The sequence below is a fragment of the Pristiophorus japonicus genome, chromosome 7 (genome assembly GCF_044704955.1).
Source record: "Pristiophorus japonicus isolate sPriJap1 chromosome 7, sPriJap1.hap1, whole genome shotgun sequence".
NCBI classification, from domain to species: domain Eukaryota; kingdom Metazoa; phylum Chordata; class Chondrichthyes; family Pristiophoridae; genus Pristiophorus; species Pristiophorus japonicus.
The window spans coordinates 12,178,449-12,201,705 of record NC_091983.1 but is presented as its reverse complement, the minus strand read 5'-3'; the positions used below and the strand labels follow the sequence as shown (position 1 = coordinate 12,201,705).

At 45.2% G+C, this 23,257-nt stretch overlaps 2 protein-coding genes across 6 annotated transcripts in view; one reads left to right on the top strand and one right to left on the bottom strand.

Annotated features, from left to right (window-relative positions):
• Positions 1 to 20,944, bottom strand: part of LOC139267059 (katanin p60 ATPase-containing subunit A1-like) — an 83,288-nt gene extending 62,344 nt beyond the window's left edge. The window contains exons 1-2 of one of the 2 annotated variants that reach the window (XM_070884817.1): positions 20,006 to 20,944; positions 13,448 to 13,482 (exon numbers count right to left, since the gene is read on the bottom strand). In XM_070884817.1, the coding sequence (XP_070740918.1) occupies positions 13,448 to 13,450 (3 nt within the window). In that variant the 5' untranslated portion in view covers positions 13,451 to 13,482; positions 20,006 to 20,944. The remainder of the gene's footprint in view (positions 1 to 13,447; positions 13,483 to 20,005) is intronic. The other variant, XM_070884815.1, reaches the window with a different exon arrangement.
• Positions 19,849 to 23,257, top strand: part of ppil4 (peptidylprolyl isomerase (cyclophilin)-like 4) — a 66,328-nt gene continuing 62,919 nt past the window's right edge. Inside the window, exons 1-3 of one of the 4 annotated variants that reach the window (XM_070884820.1) lie at positions 19,882 to 19,921; positions 20,780 to 20,909; positions 21,978 to 22,045. In XM_070884820.1, the coding sequence (XP_070740921.1) occupies positions 20,840 to 20,909; positions 21,978 to 22,045 (138 nt within the window). In that variant the 5' untranslated portion in view covers positions 19,882 to 19,921; positions 20,780 to 20,839. Of the gene's footprint in view, positions 19,922 to 19,951; positions 20,910 to 21,977; positions 22,046 to 23,257 lie in introns of those variants that run through there. The other 3 variants (XM_070884819.1, XM_070884821.1, XM_070884818.1) reach the window with 3 other exon arrangements.

Below are 23,257 nucleotides of genomic sequence, written 5' to 3'. Positions count from 1 at the left end.
ATGGAGGGATTTGAAAACAAGGATGAGAATTTTGAAATTGAGGCATTGCTTAACCAGGAGCCAATGTAGGGAGCAGAGGGATGATGGGTAAACGGGACTTGGTGCGAGTTAGGACAGGGCAGCCGAGTTTTGGATGACCTCAAGTTTACATAGGGTAGAACGTGGGAGCCAGCCAGGAGTGCATTGGAATAGTCAAGTCGCGAGGTAACAAAGGAATTGATGAAGGTTTCAGCAGCAGATGAGCTGAGGCAGGGACGGAGACGGGCGATGTTACGGAGATGGAAAAGGCGGTCTAAGTTATGCCGAGGTTGTGTGGTCAGAAGCTCATTTCAGGGTCAAATATGACACCAAGGTTGTGAACAGTCTGGTTCAGCCTCAGGCAGAAGTTGGGGAGAGGGATGGAGTCGGTGGCTAGGGAACGGAGTTTGTGGTGGGGACCGAAAACAATGGCTTTGGTCTTCCCAATATTTAATTGGAGAAAATTTATACTCATCGGATATTCAGTCTGACAATTTAGGGACTGTGGAAGGGTCAAGAGAAATGGTGGTGAGGTAGAACTGGGTGTTGTCAGCGTACATGTGGAAACTGATGCTTTCAGATGATGTCACCAAGGGCAGCATGTAGATGAGAAATAGAAGGGGGCCAAGGATAGATCCTTGGGGGACACCAGAGGTAACGATGCAGGAGTGGGAAGAGAAGCCACTGCTGGTGATTCTCTGGCTACGATTAGATAGCTAAGAATCGAACTAGGTGAATGCAGTCCCACCCAGCTGGATGATGGTGGAGAGGCATTGGTGGAGGATGGAGTGGTCAGCCGTGTAAAAGGCTGCAGCCAAGTCGAGAAGGATGAGGAGGGATGGTTTAACTTTGTCGCAGCCACAAAGGATGTTATGTGAGACTTTGAGGAGAACTGTGGGGCGGAAACCTAATTGGAGGAATTCAAACATGGTATTCTGGGAAAGATTGGCATGATTTGGGAGGTGACAATACATTCAAGGACTTCAGAGGAAAAGGAGGTTGGAGATGGGGTGGTAATTTGCAAGGAATGGAAGAACATAATAAGAACATAAGAACATAAGAATTAGGAACAGGAGTAGGCCATTTAGCCCCTCGACCCTGCTCCGCCATTCAACAAGATCATGGCTGATCTGGCCGTGGATTCAGCTCCACTTACCCGCCCGCTCCCCGTAACCCTTAATTCCCTTATTGGTTAAAAATCTATCCATCGGTGATTTGAATACATTCAATGAGCCAGCCTCAACTGCTTCCTTGGGCAGAGAATTCCACAGATTCACAACCCTCTGGGAGAAAAAATTCCTTCTCAACTCGGTTTTAAATTGGCTCCCCCGTATTTTGAGGCTGTGCCCCCTAGTTCTAGTCTCCCCAACCAGTGGAAACAACCTCTCTGCCTCTATCTTGTCTATCCCTTTCATTATTTTAAATATGTTTCTATAAGATCACCCCTCATCCTTCTGAACTCTAACGAGTGTAAACACAGTCTACTCAATCTATCATAAGGTAACCCCCTCATCTCTGGAATCAGCCTAGTGAATCATCTCTGTACTCCCTCCAAAGCTAGTATATCCTTCCTTAAGTAAGGTGACCAAAACTGCTTGCTGAACTCCAGGCGCGGCCTCACCAATACCCTGTACAGTTGCAGCAGGACCTCCCTGCTTTTGTACTCCATCCCTCTCGCAATGATGGCCAACATTCCATTCGCCTTCCTGATTACCTGCTGCACCTGCAAACTAACTTTTTGGGTAAAAGGGGCCTTGAAAATGTCTGCTGTGTCACCCAGGCGGGTGGCATGGTTTTAATGTTTATGTTTATTTTCAGGTAAACTCAAAAAGAGTTTCATGCGGCAACCAAATTTTAATTTGATTTTACGTTTTAAAGTTTAATTTGTTTTAATTGCCGGTGCTTTTAGTGTCCCCCTTCCCTTTTATAGGGGGCACTGAGGAAAAATTGTGATTTTAGTGCCCAAAAAAAAAAACCCCAAAAAAAGAAAAACACAAAAAAAAACAAAAAAAGGAGAAAAAAAAAGGGCCTTGTAAATGTCTGGTGTGTCACCCAGGTAGGGTGGCACGGTTTAATGTCTTTTGTTTTTGCAGATAAACTCCAAAAAGAGTTTCATGCATTTTATGTTTTTAAGTTAATTTGTTTTAATTGCCGGTGCTTTTAGTGTCCCCCCTCCCCTTTTATAGGGGGCACTTGGGAAAAAAAAATTCGATTCTGTGCCAAAAAAAAAAAATGGCATTGTAAATGTTGGTGTTTCTCCCAGATCGGGGGGCACGGTTTAATGTTTTTCTGTTAACTCCTAAAAGAGTTTCATGCACAAGGACGGTTTCATGTTTTTCTGTTAACTCCTAAAAGAGTTTCATGCACAAGGACCCCCAGCATGTTGTAATTTCTCCCCATTCAAATAATATTCCCTTTTACTGATTTTTTCCCCCCAAGGTGGATGACCTCACATTTTCCGACATTGTATTCCATCTGCCAAACCTTAGCCCATTCGCTTATCCTATCTAAATCTCTTTGCAGCCTCCCTGTGTCCTCTACACAACCCGCTTTCCCACTAATCTGTGTCATCTGCAAATTTTGTTACACTATACTCTGTCCCTTCTTCCAGGTCATCTTTGTATATTGTAAACAGTTGTGGTCCCAGCACCGATCCCTGTGGCACACCACTAACCACCGATTTCCAACCCGAAAAGGACCCATTTATCCCGACTCTCTGCTTTCTGTTAGCCAGCCAATTCTCGATCCATGCTAATACATTTCCTCTGACTCCACGTACCTTTATCTTCTGCAGTAACCTTTTGTGTGGCACCTTATCGAATGCCTTTTGGAAATCTAAATACACCACATCCATCGGTACACCTCTATCCACCATGCTCGTTATATCCTCAAAGAATTCCAGTAAATTAGTTAAACATGATTTCCCCTTCATGAATCCATGTTGCATCTGCTTGATTGCACTATTCCTATCTAGATGTCCCGCTATTTCTTCCTTAATGATAGCTTCAAGCATTTGCCCCACTACAGATGTTAAACTAACCGGTCTATAGTTACCTGCCTTTTGTCTGCCCCCTTTTTTTAAAAACAGAGGCGTTACATTAGCTGCTTTCCAATCTGCTGGTACTTCCCCAGAGTCCAGAGAATTTTGGTAGATTATAACGAATGCATCTGCTATAACTTCCGCCATCTCTTTTAATACCCTGGGATGCATTTCATCAGGACCAGAGGACTTGTCTACCTTGAGTCCCATTAGCCTGTCCAGCACTACCCCCCTAGTGATAGTGATTGTCTCAAGGTCCTCCCTTCCCACATTCCTGTGACCAGCAATTTTTGGCATGGTTTTTGCGTCTTCCACTGTGAAGACTGAAGCAAAATAATTGTTTAAGGTCTCAGCCATTTCCACACTTCCCATTATTAAATCCCCCTTCTCATCTTCTAAGGGACCAACATTTACTTTAGTCACTCTTTTCCGTTTTATATATCTGTAAAAGCTTTTGCTATCTGTTTTTATGTTTTGCGCAAGTTTACTTTCGTAATCTATTTTTCCTTTCTTTATTGCTTTCTTAGTCATTCTTTGCTGTCGTTTAAAATTTTCCCAATCTTCTAGTTTCCCACTAACATTGGCCACCTTACACGCATTGGTTTTTAATTTGATACTCTCCTTTATTTCCTTGGTTATCCACGGCTGGTTATCCCTTCTCTTACCGCCCTTCTTTTTCACTGGAATATATTTTTGTTGAGCACTATGAAAGAGCTCCTTAAAAGTCCTCCACTGTTCCTCAATTGTGCCACCGTTTAGTCTGTGTTTCTAGTCTACTTTAGCCAACTCTGCCTCATCCCACTGTAGTCCCCTTGGTTTAAGCACAGTACGCTCGTTTGAGACACTACTTCCTCACCCTCAATCTGTATTACAAATTCAACCATACTGTGATCACTCATTCCGAGAGGATCTTTTACTAGGAGATTGTTTATTTTTCCTGTCTCATTACACAGGACCAGATCTAAGATCGCTTGCTCCCTTGTAGGTTCTGTAACATACTGTTCTAAGAAACAATCCCGTATGCATTCTATGAATTCCTCCTCAAGGTTACCCCGTGCGATTTGATTTGACCAACCGATATGTAGGTTAAAATCGCCCATGATTACTGCCGTTCCTTTTTCACATGCCTCCGTTATTCCCTTGATTATTGCCCACCCCACCTTGAAGTTATTATCTGGGGGCCTATAAATTACGCCCACCAGTGACTTTTTCCCCTTGCTATCTCTAATCTCCACCCACAATGATTCAACATTTTGTTCATTAGAGCCAATATCATCTCTCAGAACTGCCTTGATATCTTCCTTTATTAACAGAGCTACCCCACCTCTTTTCCCTTCTTGTCTATCTTTTCGAATTGTCATATACCTCTGTATGTTTAATTCCCAGTCTTGGCCACCCTGCAACCACGTTTCTGTAATGGCCACCAAATCATACCCATTTGTAATGATTTGTGCCGTCAATTCAAATTTACTTTATTTCGAATGCTGCGTGCGAGTGTTTTAATACTAGTTTTTAAACCATGAATTTTAATTTTGACCCCTCCTGCAGCCCCTTTATATTCATACATATTGTCCCTTCCCATCACCTTGTGGGTTACACTTACCCCAGTGCTACTCTGCTCTGTTGCCTCCTGCCTTTTGCATTCTTTCTTGGGTCCTGTTCATCTGAGCTCTCACCCACTCTAACTAGCTCAGAGCCCTCTCCTGGGTTCCGAATACTCCTTGCATTGAGGCACCGAGCTTTCATGCTTGCCTTTTTATTACACTTTGACCCTTTAGAATTTTGCTGTACAGTGGCCCTTTTTGTTTTTTGCCTTGGGTTTCTCTGCCCTCCACTTTTACTCATATCCTTTCTGTCTTTTGCTTTTGTCTCCATTTTGTTTCCCTCTGTCTCCCTGCATTGGTTCCCATCCCCCTGCCATATTAGTTTAACTCCTCATCAACAGCACTAGCAAACACTCCCCCTAGGACATTGGTTCAGGTCCTGCCGAGGTGCAGACCGTCCGGTTTGTACTGGTCCCACCTCCCCCAGAACCGGTTCCAATGCCCCAGGAATTTGAATCCCTCCCTGCTGCACCACTGCTCAAGCCACGTATTCATCTGAGCTATCCTGCGATTCCTACTCTGACTAGCACGTGGCACTCGTAGCAATCCCGAAATTACTATTTTTGAGGTCCTACGTTTTAATTTAGCTCCTAGCTCCTTAAATTCATCTCGTAAGAAGGGGTCAAGGATTTTTTTTTCAAAAGGAGAGGATTGATGACGGCAGAATCGAAGGAAGGACTGTACCTGAGGAGAGAGAACCATTAACAATGTCAGCTAACATGGGAACCAGAAAAGAAAGTTGGGTGGTCAGCAGTTTGGTGGGAATAGGGTCAAGGGAGCAGGAAGTGGGTCTCATGGACAAGATGAGCACGGAGAGGTCATGCTGGGAGATTGAAGAAAGATTGGAGAAAGATGAGAGTTCAGGGCTAGGGCAAGAATGAATCTTAGAGGAAGTTTGGCACGGTGGGCTCAGGGAAGGAAAGTGGCTGAGGCAGCTGGTCGTATGTTCTCAATCATAGAGAGAAAGAAGTCCATGAGTTCCTCACACTTGTTGGAAGTAAGGGTGGAAGAGAGAGGGGAGAGGGGTTTAAGAAGATGGTTAGCAGTAGAGAATAGAAGCCTGGGGTTATCTTTGCATTCCAGAATGAATCTGGAATAGTGAGCAGTTTTGGCTTACGAGAGCAGGGCTTGATAATGCTTTATGTGGTCCATTCAAGTCTGCGCCCCTTGTACTTGAGGGAGCGAAGTTGAGGGCCGTACCAGGGGGAACGGCCAGGGTGAGAGAGAGTAATGGTTTTAATAAGGACTAGGGCATCAAAGGTGGCGGTGAAGGTGTGATTGAGCAGATCAGTAGCTGCAGAAATGTCGTGATGAATGAAGGGCAAAAGGCTGAACAGTTAGCATTTCCTAAGAGCAGTTGCAAGAGACTTGGGAGAGAATTTTTTCTAGGGGCGGACACAGAAGGAAGAAGGGGGATGTGGGTGGAGAGCGATACGAGGAAGTGGTCACAGATAGCCTTATCTGTGATTAACACGATGGGAGTAGTGAGGCCGCAAGAGATGGCATGGTCGAGAGGCTGGCTGTGAATGTGGGTTGGTGTGTTTACTGGAGAGCGTTTAAGGGAAGATAGGAGGGTAGTGAACTCAGAGGAGAGAGAGCGTGATGAATTGAGATGGAGGTTCTATACTCAATGGAATGCAAATCAAGTTCATATAACTTGCCATCTCGGCCCCACGGTCTAGAATTCCCTCCACTTCCTCTCCACCTTTAGGACCCCCCTTAAAGCCCACCTTGACCAAACTTTTACTGAGCCCTGTTAATATCCCCTTCTTGTCTCGCTGTCCAGTGCTTACATTTTCTTGCCACCTGCCCTGCTTCTTGTACTGTTACTTTATTTTTCAGCTGCACTGCTTAGATTATAATGGTCTGGTGCATAAATTACAAATTGTTCTTACCTTTCTGCTAAATTTGAAGTGCTTCCTGCAACCCATCCCACTACCTCTTTATAGACTAATATTTATATATATATATAACTAATCTACGCTTTAATTTGATGTATCATTGCTCCTGTAAACACCATAGCTTGCCTACAACACAACACGTGTTTCAGAAATAATTCCTTGACTATAATGCGCTTTGGAACATCCTAAGACATGAAAGGCACTATATAAATGCAAGTTTGTTCTTTTATATAATGTAATATTATAACATATTTAACAACTCACTGAGCAAACAAGTGTGTGTATGTATTTATACAAATAAAATTCACTTGGATCTTACAAAACCATGTGTGTCTGACATCTGGAAACTTGATTCAAATCTCATGAAATTATGAAAATATTAGGAATATGCTCACGAATGACAAGTGTAAGAAGTTTATGTTCACACGTATGAAGGAAAATAATTTGGAGGGCTATGGGGAAAGGGCAGGAGAGTGGGACTAGCTGAAGTGTGCTTACACAGCCGGCACAGGCTCGATGGGTTGAATGGCCTCCTTCTGTGCTGTAACCATTCTATGATTTTGTCTGTTTATGCCTCAGTATATGTTAAATGCAAGTTGCTGTTGTTATAAAGTAGGTACCCTGATAATACATTGTGCATCACATGACGTAATACTTCTGTTGGTATAAGACAGCACATCCCTGACTCGCCTTGAGCAACACTAATTATATATTAAAAACAGTAAATTAGCATGGCAGGCATCATAGCTTTTTACAAATCCAAAACAATCTTCAAGAATGGAGGGGTGGGGAAAGGCCAGTTATAACACTGGGTCCTTCTCAGCTCAAGCCAAGATTGACTTTAAAATTTGCAAAGCTTCCTGATCAAACAACAATTCGATCCAAGTAATCTGAGCTTATTTTTACTGAACAATTAGACCATGTCAGCTTAAAGGGGCAGCGATCCACCTCAGCAGAATACATTGTCCAGCATATAAAACTGGACAACGTCGTGTAATTTAACATTAGCAACAGTTTTCCCTCTTATTATTTTTGTGCATGTGCGGTTTTTGTATTGAAAAGCCGGCAAGCCGGCTACACGGGTTCCCTGGAGTACTGCGTGCTTAAAGGGAACATTGGTTAGCAAGCGCTACAACATGAGATCTGCTAACAATATAATAAAAAACTTGCATCTATATGGTGCCCTTCACGGCCTCAGGACATCCCAAGGCACTTTACCAAACTACTTTTGAAGTGTAATCACTTATGTAGGAAAACATGGCAGCCAATTTCCGCACAGCATAGCCCCACAAATGGCAATAAGAAAATGACCAATTAATCTGTTTTTTTGATGCTGGTAAAGTAATGCATGTAGTCCAAAACTCCCCAGCAGTTCTTCAAATAGTGCCATGGGATCTTTTACATCCACCTGCATAGAATATTATAGGGCCTTGGTTTAACATTGCATCTCAAAGATGTCACCTCCAAAAAGCCCCAGCAGGAGATCGGAGAGGCAGTCGAGGAGGCGGGAGTCCAGGGCAGCGTTCGAGGCCTATAAAAAGGCCCAGGAGGAGATCAGAGAGGCAGTCGAGGAGGCGGGAGCCCAGGGCAGCGTCCGAGGCCTATAAAAAGCCCCAGCAGGAGATCAGAGAGGCAGTCGAGGAGGCGGGAGCCCAGGCAGCGTCTGAGACCTATAAAAAGCCCCAGCAGGAGATCAGAGAGGCAGTCGAGGAGGCGGGAGTCCAGGGCAGCACCCGAGGCCTATAAAACGGCCCAGGAGGAGATCGGAGAGGCAGTCGAGGAGGCGGGAGTCCGGGGCAGCGTCCGAGGCCTATAAAAAGGCCCAGGAGGAGATCGGAGAGGCAGTCGAGGAGGCGGGAGTCCGGGGCAGCACTCGAGGCCTATAAAACGGCCCAGGAGGAGATCGGAGAGGCAGTCGAGGAGGCGGGAGTCCGGGGCAGCGTCCGAGGCCTATAAAAAGGCCCAGCAGGAGATCGGAGAGGCGGGAGTCCGGGGCAGCGCTTAAAGCCTATAAAAAGGCCCAGCAGGCGATCGAGGAGGCAGTCGGTGCAGCAGCAGCGAGAAGGCAAAAAAGTAGAAAGAAATCGAAAGGTGACGTCACAGCCAAGGGGGTAAGTGATTGGCTGGTGACTGGTAAGTAATTTTTCTTTTTCTTTTTGATATCAGTAAGTAACATTTAGCATTGTTGTTGCCAAATTAAGTTTATCTAGGTGTTAAGTCATGGTAGGACAGCTCGGACACGTGTTATGCTCCTCCTGTACTATGGGGGAAGTCAGGGACGCTTCTGGTGTCTCTGACGACTACGTGTGCGGGAAGTGTATCCGGCTGCAGCTGCTGACGGACCGCATTGCGGCACTGGAGCTGCGGGTGGATTCACTCTGGAGCATCCACAATGCTGAGAATGACGTGAATAGCACGTTTAGTGAGTTGGTCTTACCGCAGGAAAAGGGTACACAGCCAGATAGGGAATGGATGACCAACAGGAAGAGCAGTGCAAGGAAGGTAGTGCAGGGGTCCCCTGCGGTATCCCCCTGCAAAACAGATACACCGCTTTGGGTACTGTTGAGGGGGATGATTCATCAGGGGAGGGCAGCAGCAGCCAAGTTCATGGCACCGTGGGTGGCTCTGCTGCACAGGAGGGCAGGAAAAAGAGTGGGAGAGCTATAGTGATAGGGGATTCAATTGTAAGGGGAATAGATAGGCGTTTCTGCAGCCGCAACCGAGACTCCAGGATGGTATGTTGCCTCCCTGGTGCAAGGGTCAAGGATCTCTCGGAGCGGGTGCAGGGTATTCTGAAAAGGGAGGGTGAACAGCCAGTTGTCGTGGTGCATATAGGTACCAACGATATAGGTTAAAAAAAAGGGATGAGGTCCTACGAGACAAATTTAGGGAGCTAGGAGCTAAATTTAAAAAGTAGGGCCTCAAAAGTAGTAATCTCAAGATTGCTACCAGTGTCACGTGCTAGTCAAGAGTAGGAATCGCAGGATAGCTCAGATAAATACGTGGCTTGAGGAGTGGTGCAGTAGGGAGGGATTCAAATTCCTGGGACATTGGAACCGGTTCTGGGGGAGGTGGGACCAGTACAAACCGGATGGTCTGCACCTCGGCAGGACCTGAACCAATGTCCTAGGGGGAGTGTTTGCTCGTACTGTTGGGGAGGAGTTAAACTAATATGGCAGGGGGATGAGAACCTATGCAGGGAGACAGAGGGAAGTAGAATGTGGGCAGAAACAAAAAATAGAAAGAAGAAAAGTAAAAGTGGAGGGCAGAGAAACCTAAGGCAAAAAGCAAAAAGGGCCACATTACAGCAAAACTCTAAAGGAGCAAAGTGTGTTCGAAAGACAAGCCTGAAGCTCTGTGCCTCAATGCGAGGAGAGTATTCGGAATAAGATGGACGAATTAACTGCGCAGATAGCAGTTAACGGGTATGATGTAATTGGCATCACAGAGACATGGCTCCAGAGTGACCAAGGCTGGGAACTCAACATTCAGGTGTATTCAACATTTCGGAAGGATAGACAGAAAAGAAAAGGAGGCGGGGTGGCATTGCTGGTTAAAGAGGAATTTAATGCAATAGTAAGAAAGGACATTAGCTTAGATGATGTGGAATCGGTATGGGTGGAGCTGCGGAATACCAAGGGGCAGAAAACGCTAGTGGGAGTTGTGTACAGACCACCAAACAGTAGTAGTGAGGTTGGGGACAGCATCAAACAAGAAATAAGTGATGCATGCAATAAAGGTACAGCAGTTATCATGGGTGACTTTAATCTACATATTGATTGGGCTAACCAAACTGGTAGCAATGCAGTGGAGGAGGATTTCCTGGAGTGTATTAGGGATGGTTTTCTAGACCAATATGTCGAGGAACCAACCAGGGAACTGGCCATCCTAGACTGGGTGATGTGTAATGAGAAAGGACTAATTAGCATGCCTGTTGTGCAAGACCCCTTGGGGAAGAGTGACCATAACATGGTAGAATTCTTTATTAGGATGGAGAGTGACACAGTTAATTCAGAAACTAGGATCCTGAACTTAAGAAAAGGTAACTTTGATGGTTTGAGGCGTGAATTGGCTTGAGTAGACTGGAAAATGATACTTAAAGGGTTGATGGTGGATAGACAATGGCAAACATTTAAAGATCATATGGATGAACGTCAGCAGTTGTACATCCCTGTCTGGAGTGAAAATAAAACGGGGAAGGTAGCTCAACCGTGGCTTATAAGGGAAATTAAGGATAGTGTTAAATCCAAGGAAGAGGCATATAAATTGGCCAGAAAAAGCAGCAAACCTGAGGACTGGGAGAAATTTAGAATTGAGCAGAGGAGGACAAAGGGTTTAATTAAGAGGGGGAAAATAGGAGTACAAGAAGAAGCTTGCCGGGAACATAAAAACTGACTGCAAAAGCTTCTATAGATATGTGAAGAGAAAAAGATTAGTGAAGACAAATATAAGTCCCTTACAGTCGGATTCAGGTGAATTTATAATGGGGAACAAAAAAATGGCAGACCAACTGAACAAATACTTTAGTTCTGTCTTCACGAAGGAAGAAACAAATAACCTTCCGAAAGTACTAGGGGACCGAGGGTTTAGTGAGAAGGAGGAACTGAAGGATATCCTTATTAGGCAGGAAATTGTGTTAGGGAAATTTATGGGATTGAAGGTCGACAAATCCCCGGGGCCTGATAGTCAGCATCCCAGAGTACTTAAGGAAGTGGCCCTAGAAATAGTGGATGCATTGGTGACCATTTTCCAACAGTCTAGCGACTCGGGATCAATTCCTCTGGACTGGAGGGTAGCTAATGTAACACCACTTTTTAAAAAGGGGAGAGAGAGCGCGGGTAATTATAGACTGGCTAGCCTGACATCAGTGGTGGGGAAAATGTTGGAATCAATTATTAAGGATGAAATAGCAGCGCATTTGAAAAGCAGTGACAGGATCGGTCCAAGTCAGCATGGATTTATGAAGGGGAAATCATGCTTGACAAATCTTCTGGAATTTTTTGAGGATGTAACTAGTAGAGTGGACACGGGAGAACCAGTGGATGTGGTGTATTTGGACTTTCAAAAGGCTTTTTTGACAAGGTCCCACACAAGAGACTGGTGTGCAAAATCAAAGCACATGGTATTGGGGGTAATGTACTGACGCTGATAGAGAACTGGTTGGCAGACAGGAAGCAGAGAGTCGGGATAAATGGGTCCTTTCCAGAATGGCAGGCAGTGACTAGTGGAGTGCCGCAGGGCTCAGTGCTGGGACCCCAGCTTTTACAATTTACATCAATGATTTGGATGAAGGAATTGAGTGTAATATCTCCAAGTATGCAGATGACACTAAACTGTGTGGCGGTGTGAGCTGTGAGGGGGACGCTAAGAGGCTGCAGGGTGACTTAGATAGGTTAGGTGAGTGGGCAAATGCATGGCAGATGCAGTATAATGTGGATAAATGTGAGGTTATCCACTGTGGGGGCAAAAACGCGAAGACAGACTATTATCTGAATGGTGGCAGATTAGGAAAAGGGGAGGTGCAACGAGACCTGGGTGTCATGGTTCATCAGTCATTGAAAGTTGGCATACAGGTGCAGCAGGCAGTAAAGGCGGCAAATGGTATGTTGGCCTTCATAGCTAGAGGATTTGAGTATAGGAGCAGGGAGGTCTTACTGCAGTTGTACAGGCCTTTGGTGAGGCCTCACCTGGAATATTGTGTTCAATTTTGGTCTCCTAATCTGAGGAAGGACGTTCTTGCTTTTGAGGGAGTGCAGCGAAGGTTCACCAGACTGATTCCCGGGATGGCCGGACTGACATATGAGGAGAGAATGGATCAACTGGGTTTTTATACATTGGAGTTTAGAAGGATGATAGGGGATCTCATAGAAACATACAAGATTCTGATGGGACGGGACAGGTTAGATGCGGGTAGAGTGTTTCCGATGTTGGGGAAGTCCAGAAGCAGGGGACACAGTCTTAGGATAAGGGGTAGGCCATTTAGGACTGAGATGAGGAGAAACTTCTTCACTCAGAGAGTTGTTAACCTGTGGAATTTCCTGCCGCAGAGAATTGTTGATGCCAGTTCATTGGATATATTCAAGAGGGAGTTAGATATGGCCCCTACGGCTAAAGGGATCAAGGGGTATGGAGAGAAAGCAGGAAAGGGGTACTGAGGGAATGATCAGCCGTGATCTTATCGAATGGTGGTGTAGGCTCGAAGGGCCTACTCCTGCACCTATTTTCTATGTTTCTATGTAACAATGTAGTAGTCCCTCTGTATTCCACTGAAGTGTCAGCCTAGATTATGTGCTCAGGTCCCCAGCGTGTGGCTTCAAGCCATGACCTTCTGACCATGTGTGCTATCACGGAGCCAAGCTGGCACTTAAAAAAAATAATATGCCTGTGCATCACACTTCCTGTGTCACATTACTTATGCCATTCTTCATTATATACAAATGATCATTTCTATGCAAATTTCTTGCAGTTGATTTACTTGTATGTAAATTTCTTCTTGCACTTCATTGTCAACCACCAACACATTAGAACACTACCAGGAATATGTTTTAACAATTTAAGTTATTTTATATACTTTTTAAAAATGTTATAAAAACACCTCTAACTCCAATCTAAATCATACTCATTCATATTTACCCTATCCTTCCCCAGTTTGTTGCCCCGCAGCTCCAGGACATCACACTGATTCAGACCAGGGCAGCTTCCTCCCGCGCCCCCCCCCACAACCTCTAATATTGGTACCATATAATTCTCCTCCGACAGACCCTGTTCTTACCGTCCTAAAACTGCTTCTCATGTCAACCCCAGCTTCTATGCTGTGCCTGTATATGCCAGGCTACCCTTTACCATTCTACCGTGACAAAGAACCATGATTTAAAATTTCTTACCATCTCTTCTCTTTCTGCGCCGCTCCTCTCACCGCCTGAAAATATAAAAATTACCAAATAACGACTCTCCACAAGCAATGAAGATACATACATGCATGTTTGCCTCTGGTGCCATTACTGTTCTGCTTGCCTCTCCCTAGCCCCATTCTTCCCAACCTGATCGCTTACCCACCGCAACCTTTCAGCGCACACATCTCCAGTACCCTCACCACCACATTCTCCTTTCACATTGCCAGATGAATGCTCGCCCACCTCAACCTCTGCCACTTCTCCAGTATGCCGTATTATTTTGCTTCCATTCTTTTTCCATTAATAACATTTTCCTCATATACTTAGTTCCACTTCTTTCCTATCGGTAAACCTTTCCTTCCTCTCAAACCACGGGTCCTCTAATGATTCTCAAACACTTCTGCATCAATGTGCATCATCATCATCATAGGCAGTCCCTCAGAATCGAGGAAGACTTGCTTCCACTCTTAGAATGAGTCCTTAGGTGGCTGAACAGTCCAATACGAGAGCCACAGTCCCTGTCACAGGTGGGACAGACAGTCGTTGAGGTTAAGGGAGGGTGGGACTGGTTTGCCGCATGCTCCTTCCGCTGCCTGCGCTTGTTTTCTGCATGCACTCGGCAATGAGACTCGAGGCGCACAACGCCCTCACGGATGCATTTCCTCCACTTAGGGCGGTCTTTGGCCATGAACTCCCAGTTGTCAGTGGGGATGCTGCATTTTATCAGGGAGATTTTGTGGGTGTCCTTGTAATGTTTCCTCTGTCCACTTTTGGTTTGTTTGCCGTGAAGGAATTCCGATTAGAGCGCTTGCTTTGGGAGTCTCATGTCTGACATGCGAACTATGTAGCCTGCCCAGCGGAGCTGATCGAGTGTGGTCAGTGCTTCAGTGCTAGGGATGTTGGCCTGGTCGAGGACGCTAATGTTGGTGCGTCTGTCCTCCCAGGGGATCTGTAGGATCTTGCGGAGGCAGTGTTGGTGGTATTTCTCCAGCGACTAATGTGCATTGCGACAACAGCCACATAACTGACCTCTTCACAACACAAGAACCAATTACTTCCTCTACTGCTCGCACTGTTCTTGCCTCACATTCCATGGAAAACCGCAAATGTAATGCCCCTATTCCAGAAAGGAGGGAGACAGAAAGCAGGAAACTATAGACCAGTTAGCCTACATCTGTCAGTGGGAAAATTATTAAGGGAGTAGTAGAAGGACATTTAGAAAATCATAATACAATCAAGCAAAATCAGCATGGTTTTATGAAAGGGAAATCGTGTTTGACAAATTTATTAGAGTTTTTTCAGGATGTAACGAGCAGGGTGGATAATGGGGAACCAGTAGATGTAGTGTATTTGGATTTCCAAAAGGCATTCGATAAAGTGCCACATAAAAGGTTACTGCACAAGGTAAGAACTCACGGGGTTGGGGGTAATATATTCACATGGATAGAGGCTTGGCTAACTAACAGAAAACTGAGAATCGGGATAAATGGGTCATTTTCAGGTTGGCAAACAGTAACTAGTGGGTGCCTCAGGGATCGGTGCTGGGGCCTCAACTATTTACAATCTATATTAATGACTTGGATGGAGGGACCGAGTGTAATGTAGCCAAATTTACTGACGATACAAAGATAGGCAGGAAAGCAAGTTGTGAGGAGGACACAAAGATTCTGCAAAGGGATATAGATAGGTTAAGTGAGTGGGCAAAAATTTGGCAGATGTAGTATAATGTGGGAAAATGTGAGGTTATCCACTTTGATAGTTTGTTTTTCTATTATTATTTAAATGGAGAGGGACTACAGAATGCTGTGGAACAGAGGAATCTGGGTGTCCTCGTGCATGAAACATAAAAAGTTAGCACGCAGGTACAGCAAGTAATTAGGGAGGTAAATGGAATGTTAGCCTTTATTTCAAGGGGGATGGAGTATAAAAGCAGGGTAGTCTAGAGTACTGCGTACAGTTTTGGTCTCCTTATTTAAGGAAGGATATACTTGCAATGGAGGCAGTTCAGAGAAGGTTCATTAGGTTGATTCCTAGGATGAAGGAATTGTCTTATGAGGAAAGGTTTAGCAGGTTGGGCCTGTACTCATTGAAGTTTAAAAGAATGAGAGGTGATCTTATTGAAACATACAAGATTCTGAGGGGCTTGACAAGGTAGATGCCGAGAGGATGTTTCCCCCTCGTGGGGGAATCTAGAACTAGGGGGTATAGTTTTAGAATGTGGTCACCCATTTAAGATGGAAATTAGGAGAAATTTCTTCTCTCAGAGGGTCGTGAATCTTTGGAATTCTTTACCCGAGAGAGCTATGGAAGCTGAGTCATTGAATATATTCAAGGCCGAGATTGACAGATCCAGGATAGTCAAGGGTTATGGGGAGCAGGCAGAAAAGTGGAGTTGTGGCTAGGATCAGATCAGCCATGATCTTATTAAATGGCGGAGCAGGCTCAAGTGCCAAATGGCCTACTCCTATTATGTTCCCTGTTCCTCTCAGCTCTCACACACTAATACCAACTCTACTCCGCACAAAACTACAAAAACCGAGGAACAATATCACCAGAGGTCCCTTCCTTGTTATAAAAAAACGTAAGTCATGGTTAACTGAATGATGCTGATTGATTCAAATATCACTGAATAGTTAAGCTATCAAAGAATAAGTATAGAAAAGTATGATTCAACTAGAAAGGAACAGAAGGAAAACCAACAAAATCACTATGGGCTAGTGATTCCACATTTAAGAGTAGCATCATTTTTGGTGCTATTTGCGAATAACGGTCAATTTTTTAATGCCGAAATAGTGCCAAAAAATAAGGCTCAAGTTTCAAAAATGTTGGCAGTGTTAAAATACCACCATTTTTAAGGATGGAGATAAATGTTTTTGTGTTATAAATAACGCCTGTTCTGCACATAGCCAGATGCTGGTGAATGGGGGAGGGTGGTTGGGGGTAGTTATTGGGATTTAGTGCATGTCTGGAAACTGACCAGCAGTTACATGCCTCAGACTGTGAAACACAACAGTTACTTGCCTCAATCAGTTTAAAAATGCAACCACACAGAAAACTTAGTACACAGACCTGTTAAGACTCTACTGGACACTTACTTCCAATTACATTTAACAACCCTGGAGATCCTTCAAAAAGGTCGGTGCGCCAGCTGGCAGGATTGCTCCCTCGGCCAGACATCAGTTTGGCGGCGCACCCTCCACCGACAAATACCTCTCCTCCCCGGTCTCGGTGCACAGGCACTCAGCCAGCCGGCCGACAGGATCGCTCCCTCGGCCGGACACATCAGCTGGGCGCTCGGCTCCCACCTCCCCCAGGGCAAGTACCTCTCCTCTCAATCTTATCACATCCGCTGTCAACACTGTCAAATTCTTCTTAATCATCACCTTTGGAATTGGGAGTTGTTGGGCAGCTTAAGAATAAGGGAGCAGCGTGTGGCGGCCCGGCCTGGAAATCGACGCTGTCCCGGCCTGCAAGACCATCAGCAGGACGGGGCCATTAGAGGGAGCAGCGTGCGGCGGCATACTACTGCAGGGAGCAACAGGGGCAGCACAGGCCAGCCCACACTGCGATGTGTGCGCGCACTAGGTCCGTGCAGCAGAGCTGGTCTCCAGTTGTCCTGGTTAATCCTTGCCACTGGACCAAGACCAAGCCTGTGCGGTGGCTGGGGTGCAACGGCCACCACACGTTAAAAAAAAGTGCACACACAGGCATCTTCCACCTTTCAAGATGTAGTTCGGGATCTGGAATATTAGGTCCTTCATTCAAACACCTGTGAACTCATTCCTTTTCGGTGTGGAAGTGGGTCATCCTGGTTTCGAGGGACTGCCTATGATGATGATAAGAATGGGATTGGAGAAATCCCATCCCAGGCTTGTTGTTACCGGTGTAGTACAGTGTGTCCAGGATTGCAGTGTGGACAGTTTGCACATAGCAGAGTTGGACTTTTACAAGACACCAAAGTTTTATCAAACTGCAACTGTCAGTTATAATGCACAGGATTGTCATTCAACAGTGAGAGGCCGTACAATTTGAGCTTCAATTCCAGCAGCAGGAGTGCAGACATTTTTGTCTAACATGGAATTGCAAACTCAAATCAACTCAAATTTCCTAAACTTTTCCCCATTCCATGGACGTTTATGTTCATATATTATCTGCCTTGACGATAATTCACTTAAAATCCGGCTGAACTTGACAGATTGGGATTAATTTAACCTCTTGTGATTGCTGATCCGTTCAGGCAAATGTTTGCATAGGATAATAACTTCCAAATATTACCACCTCACCTCACAAGATGTGAAAACTGTATTGCTCCCAATGACTTTTATTGACTTCAAATGACTATAATGTGAAGAAATCCTAGAGCATAAACTGCAGCTTGTAAAAGGTGTTCAATCCCCTGAAGCAATGATTTTTCAAAACCACGAGAGCTTGTTTAGTATATTTCTGCAGCAGCTCAGTTTCCCAAGATGGTGCCATTAGCCACGATTTCCATCAGACTCCACCAGGTAAGGCAAGCTTTTTCAAATCGGTATTTAGCACTGTTCTTAAAAGTGTTCTTATTGGCAAAACTCTCAAAAACAGCGTTATCGTCAGTTTTGACGTCACAAAAATGGTTCTCAAAAAAATCAGCCAGTATTTTTTTTTTAAAAAAGGGCGGCGTTACACCACTGATGAAACTAGCAAAATGGCCTTACATTTATTTAGCTCAAAAAAAAACTTTTAACTCCAAAAAAAAGGAGCTAAATCGATCCTTATAGTGGCGAATTTCTAGCCCTGTACGTTTTGAAAATTAGCAGATCTTCTGTGCCATTGCTCTTCACAAGTCAGTCAGAGATGCACTATTTTATAATGACTGGAGCATTAATCCATGTAGCACAACACATGAAACTATAGTTGTGGCCCTATGACACTGTTCACAGGCAAAAATATTATCTCTCTTGCTATAACACTGCTTCCTTCCCACTCATCAATATTTTCTTTCTCACTATGGCTCCCTTTGACACTCTAGTACCTGTATTACTCTCTACAACTTTCTGATGAAAGGTCATCGACCTGAAACTGTAGCTCTTTTGCTCTTCACAGATGCTGCCTGACCTGCTGAGTGCTTCCAGCATTTTCTGTTTTTATTTCTGTTCCACCTTTCTCTCCTGTGTATCACTAAAGACTCAGTGTGACTCACAAGTATCTATTGAGGACTCAGTTGCCAACCATAGCATCCCAATAAAGCCTCCTCTACCCAAGGGAACTGCAGATCTATGATAGTTACTTAGTAAAGCAGAATGCCTACAATGCTACAAAAGTTCACACCATATATATTATCACAATATAGATTAGCCTGCATAGATAACCGGAACAAAGTGACTAATCTTAAAGACGCTGGCAAGTATTGTTGCACAGCAGACACCAGAAATCCACAAGAAACGACATGGTCTTTTATAACAATTAGCATCTATACAATACCGAAGAAAAACACCAGAGGACACTTTACAGGTAGGGGTGAGAACAGATGCTGAGACGGAAGGGAGAGATTAGGAGTAACTAAAAGTTTGGTCAATGTGAGAAGTTTTTAAATATGGAGAGGTACCGAAGAGCTATGATTATGGAGTGCCAAAGAGCGAAGGAAGGGAGGAATACAAGTAAACGTGGAGTTCGAGGAATGGAACATTTGAGATGGGACATAGGACTAGAGGAGATAGGATGGGTGGGGGGCAAGGTGGTGTCTTATAGAAAAGAACAAGGATCTTAAATGCGATTATGGTTGCAGGACCAGAGCCAGTTTAGGTCACACTGGGGCATTGGCGGGTTTTGGACAGGTTGAAGTTTAGCAATCGACTCTGAGGAATGACAAAGGATCTCAGTTGTAGAAAGATTGAGATGGGCTACGGTGCAGAGATAGAAGGCAGCTCTCTGTGATTTACAACACATACGAGTATAAAGCTCAGGGTTGAGCAGAACACCCTGAGAGAGTGGATGCTTGCGGGGATGGAGTCAGTGGCAAAGAAACAAGAGCTGGTAATGGGGGTTGAAGACAGTGACTTTTGTCTGGAGTAAATATTGGGGAGGTGCCAGAGTCAGTACTGGTGCAGACCTTACAGAAGTGGGCATGTGGAAAGTGAGAGTTCACCCCCTTTTATTTATCCGATTTACAAAAAGAGTTAAATGATTTGTCTCACACGAAAGTTCCCGTTGCCCCTTCCAGTGCACGATGCCATTTCTGTCTCGTGCACACCTCACGGTTGCAGCAGTTAAATTGTTGATAAAAACAGAAAATGCTGGAAACACTCAGCAGCTCGGGGGCAGCATCGGGTGGAAGCTCAGCGACCTGGAAGGTTATACTCGCTCTCTCGCCACACATGGTGCCGGGAGTGTTTGCAGCATTTTCCTGCTGCAGATTTGCCGCATGTTGTATGGAGGGAGGGAGGTGTCGGTGCGCACAGTGCTCCCGGGCCCGGAGGCTCACCCCGGGTATTGGATATTCAGAACAAGACAATGGGGGGGGGGGCGCGAAGCGATTCTCAGCACCCCCCCGGTGCCCCACTATCTCGGTACCTGTTGCGGTGAAGTTGAGGGTGAAGCGGTGAGGCAGAGCCGGTTAGAGCCGTCCGTCGTTCCCCACCTCCGAATGGCGCGGTGAGCGGGAGCCGCGGGAAGGTGCCAGAATCCGCTGCCGCGCGGCCCGCACTCTCGGGCCGGGACAGGACAGGCCAGGACAGGCCTCACTAACACTCACACACACACACTCTCTCTCTCTCTCTCTCTCTGACCGTCTCTCTTTCTCACTCTCTTTTTCTCATACACTCTTTCTCTCTCAGGCCGACTCAAACTGTCCTTTCTTTCTCTCTCACACACACTCACTCTCTCTCTCTCAGACCGACTCTCTTTCTTTCTTTCTCTCTCTCTCTCAGGCCGACTCAAACTCTCCTTTCTTTCTCTCTCACACACACTCACTCTCTCTCTCTCAGACCGACTCTCTTTCTTTCTTTCTCTCTCTCAGGCCGACTCAAACTCTCCTTTCTCACTCACTCACTCACTCTCTCTCTGACCGACCGACTCACACACTCTGACCGTCTCTCTCACTCTCTCTCAGGCCAACTCACACTCACTCTCTCTCAGACCGACTCTCTTTCTCTCTCTCAGGCTGACTCAAACTCTCTTTCTCTCTCTCTCTCTCTCTGACCGACTCACACTCTCTGACCGTCTCTCTTTCTCACACGCTCTCAGGCAGGCTGACTCACACACACACACTCTCTCACTCACTCACTCTCAGGCCGACTCAAACTCTCTTTCTTTCTCTCTCTCACACTCTCTCTCTCTCTCTGTCAGGCCGCGCTCTGACGTGCTTCACCTGGCCGCCATTTTGCGCCGGGCCGGGTTGCAGACAAAATGGCGGTGCTGCTGGAAACGACGGCGGGCGATCTGGTGGTGGACCTGTACACGGAGGAGAGGCCCAGGGGTCAGTAATCACTCCGGGAAGGCCACTTCACCGGGGAAACTTCCTCAGTCAGTTAATACACATATCTGCAAATAATAGATAATATTCTGGAAAGGAGGGAGAGGAAGAGGAAGAGGAGAGCAGGAGGAGGAGGAGGTCTTCTCTCAGGCGCCCGTGCAGAAAGATTTATATTTAAATCGCGCCTTTCACCACCTCAGGACGTCCCAAGAGCGCTTCACAGCCAATGAAGTACTTTTGGCGTGCAGTCACTGGAGTGTAATGTGGGAAGCGCGGCAGCCAAGGCAAGCTCCCACACAGCAATATGATAATGGCCAGATAAGCTGTTTTAGTGATGTTGATTGAGGGATAAATATTGATCTAAAATCTGGAATAGCACCCCTGCTCTTCAAAATAGTGCCACGGGATCTCTTGCGTCCACTTGAGAGAGCAGAGGGGCTCTCAGTTTAACGTCTCATCCGAGAGACGGCACCTCCGACAGTGCAGCACTCCCTCAGCACTGCACTGGAGTGTCAGCCGAGATTTTTGTGCTCAAGTCCCTGGAGTGGGACTTAAACCGACAACTTTCTGACTCGGGTGAGGGTGGAACCCACTGAGCTTAGGGCTTTGCTTTTAAAAAGCACCCAGGGTTACTGCTTTATTTGTACTGAATCTGCCCCAAATGATTTCACACCAACAAAGCATGCTTAAAATTGATATTGAATATATCCTTACTGCCTCGAAGCTCGATCATGGAGTAAAAATAACAACCTCTTAGATTTTTGGAGTACTCACATAGAAAACACGTCTCCAAGTAAAGGGGTGAAAAAGTCAATAACAAGCAGGAAAAATGGGCGGGCAAAAGCATAAACAAAGAGAAGGGTTTTAAGGATGCTTTTGAAAATAAGGAGAGTGGTGGAGAAACTTGAGGGGGGAATCCAGAGAACAGAGGCACACAGGTGAAAGAACAATGACAATAACAGTAAAAAGAGGACTGCTGAAACAGTATTAACTATCTTTTATGTTGCGTCCTATTTAATCTGAAAAGATTTTGGGGGTTAAGTTTTACAAATGTATTTTTTTTGTTTGCAGCCTGTTTGAATTTTCTGAAGCTTTGTAAGATCAAGTATTATAACTACTGCCTTGTCCACAATGTTCAGGTGAGTTTCCATTAGTTTTCAGCATCTTTAAACCTTGTTGTGAATTCTCCTAAAACGAGAAGGCGGGAGAAAAGTCTTCAGAAATGGTTTGATCTGGTATTATTTAATGCATGGTATGTAACATTACAAGAGCATGTGGGACTGGATGGTGCAGTACAGAATCATAGAAAATTACAACACAGAAGGAGGCCATTCGGCCCATCGTGTCCGTGTCGGTTGAAAAACAGCTATCCAGCCTAATCCCACCTTCCACTAGGCCCCAACCCATGTATGTCACAGCTCTTTAAGTGCACCTCCAAGTACTTTTAAAATGTGATGAGGGTTTCTGCCTCTACCACCCTTTCAGGCAGTGAGTTCCACATCCCCACCACCCTCTGGATGAAAACATTTTTCCTCATCTCCCCTCTAATCCTTTTACCAACTACTTTAACTCTATGCACCCTGATTATTGACCCCTCTGCGAAGGGAAACAGGTCCTTCTTATCCACTCTATCGAGGTACCTCATAATTTTATACACCTCAATAAGGCCTCCTCTGTTCCAAAGAAAACAACCCCAGCCTATCCCATCTTTCCTCATAGCTAAAATTTCCAGTCTTGGCAACATCCTCATAAATCTCCCCTGCACCCTCTGTAGTGCAATCATATCTTTCCTGTAATGTGACCAGAACTGCACGCAGTACTCATGCTGTGGCCTAACTAGTGTTGTATACAGTTCTAGCATAACTTTCCTGCTTTTATATTCTATGCCTTGGCTCATAAAGGAAAGCATTCCGTTTGTCTTTTTAACCACCTTATTGACCTGTCCTGCGACCTTTAAGTGGACATACACTCCAAGGTTCCTCTGTTCCTCCACACCTCTCGGTATCCTCCCATTTATTGTGTATTCCCTTGCTGCCTTGTCCCTCCCCAAACCTCACACTTTCCCGGATTGAATTCCATTTTTCATTTTTCTGCCCAACTAACCCGTTCATCGATACCTTTCTGCAGTCTAAAGCTTTCCTCCTCACTGTCAACCACATGGCCAATTTTTGTATCATCTGCAAATTTTTTTATCATGCCCCCTACTTTTAAGTATAAATTATTAATAAATACTACAAAAAACAAGGGACCGAGTACTGAGCTCTGTGGAACACCACTGGAAACAGCCTTCCAGTCACAAAAACACCCGTCAATCATTACCATTTGCTTCCTGCCAGTGATCCAATTTTTGA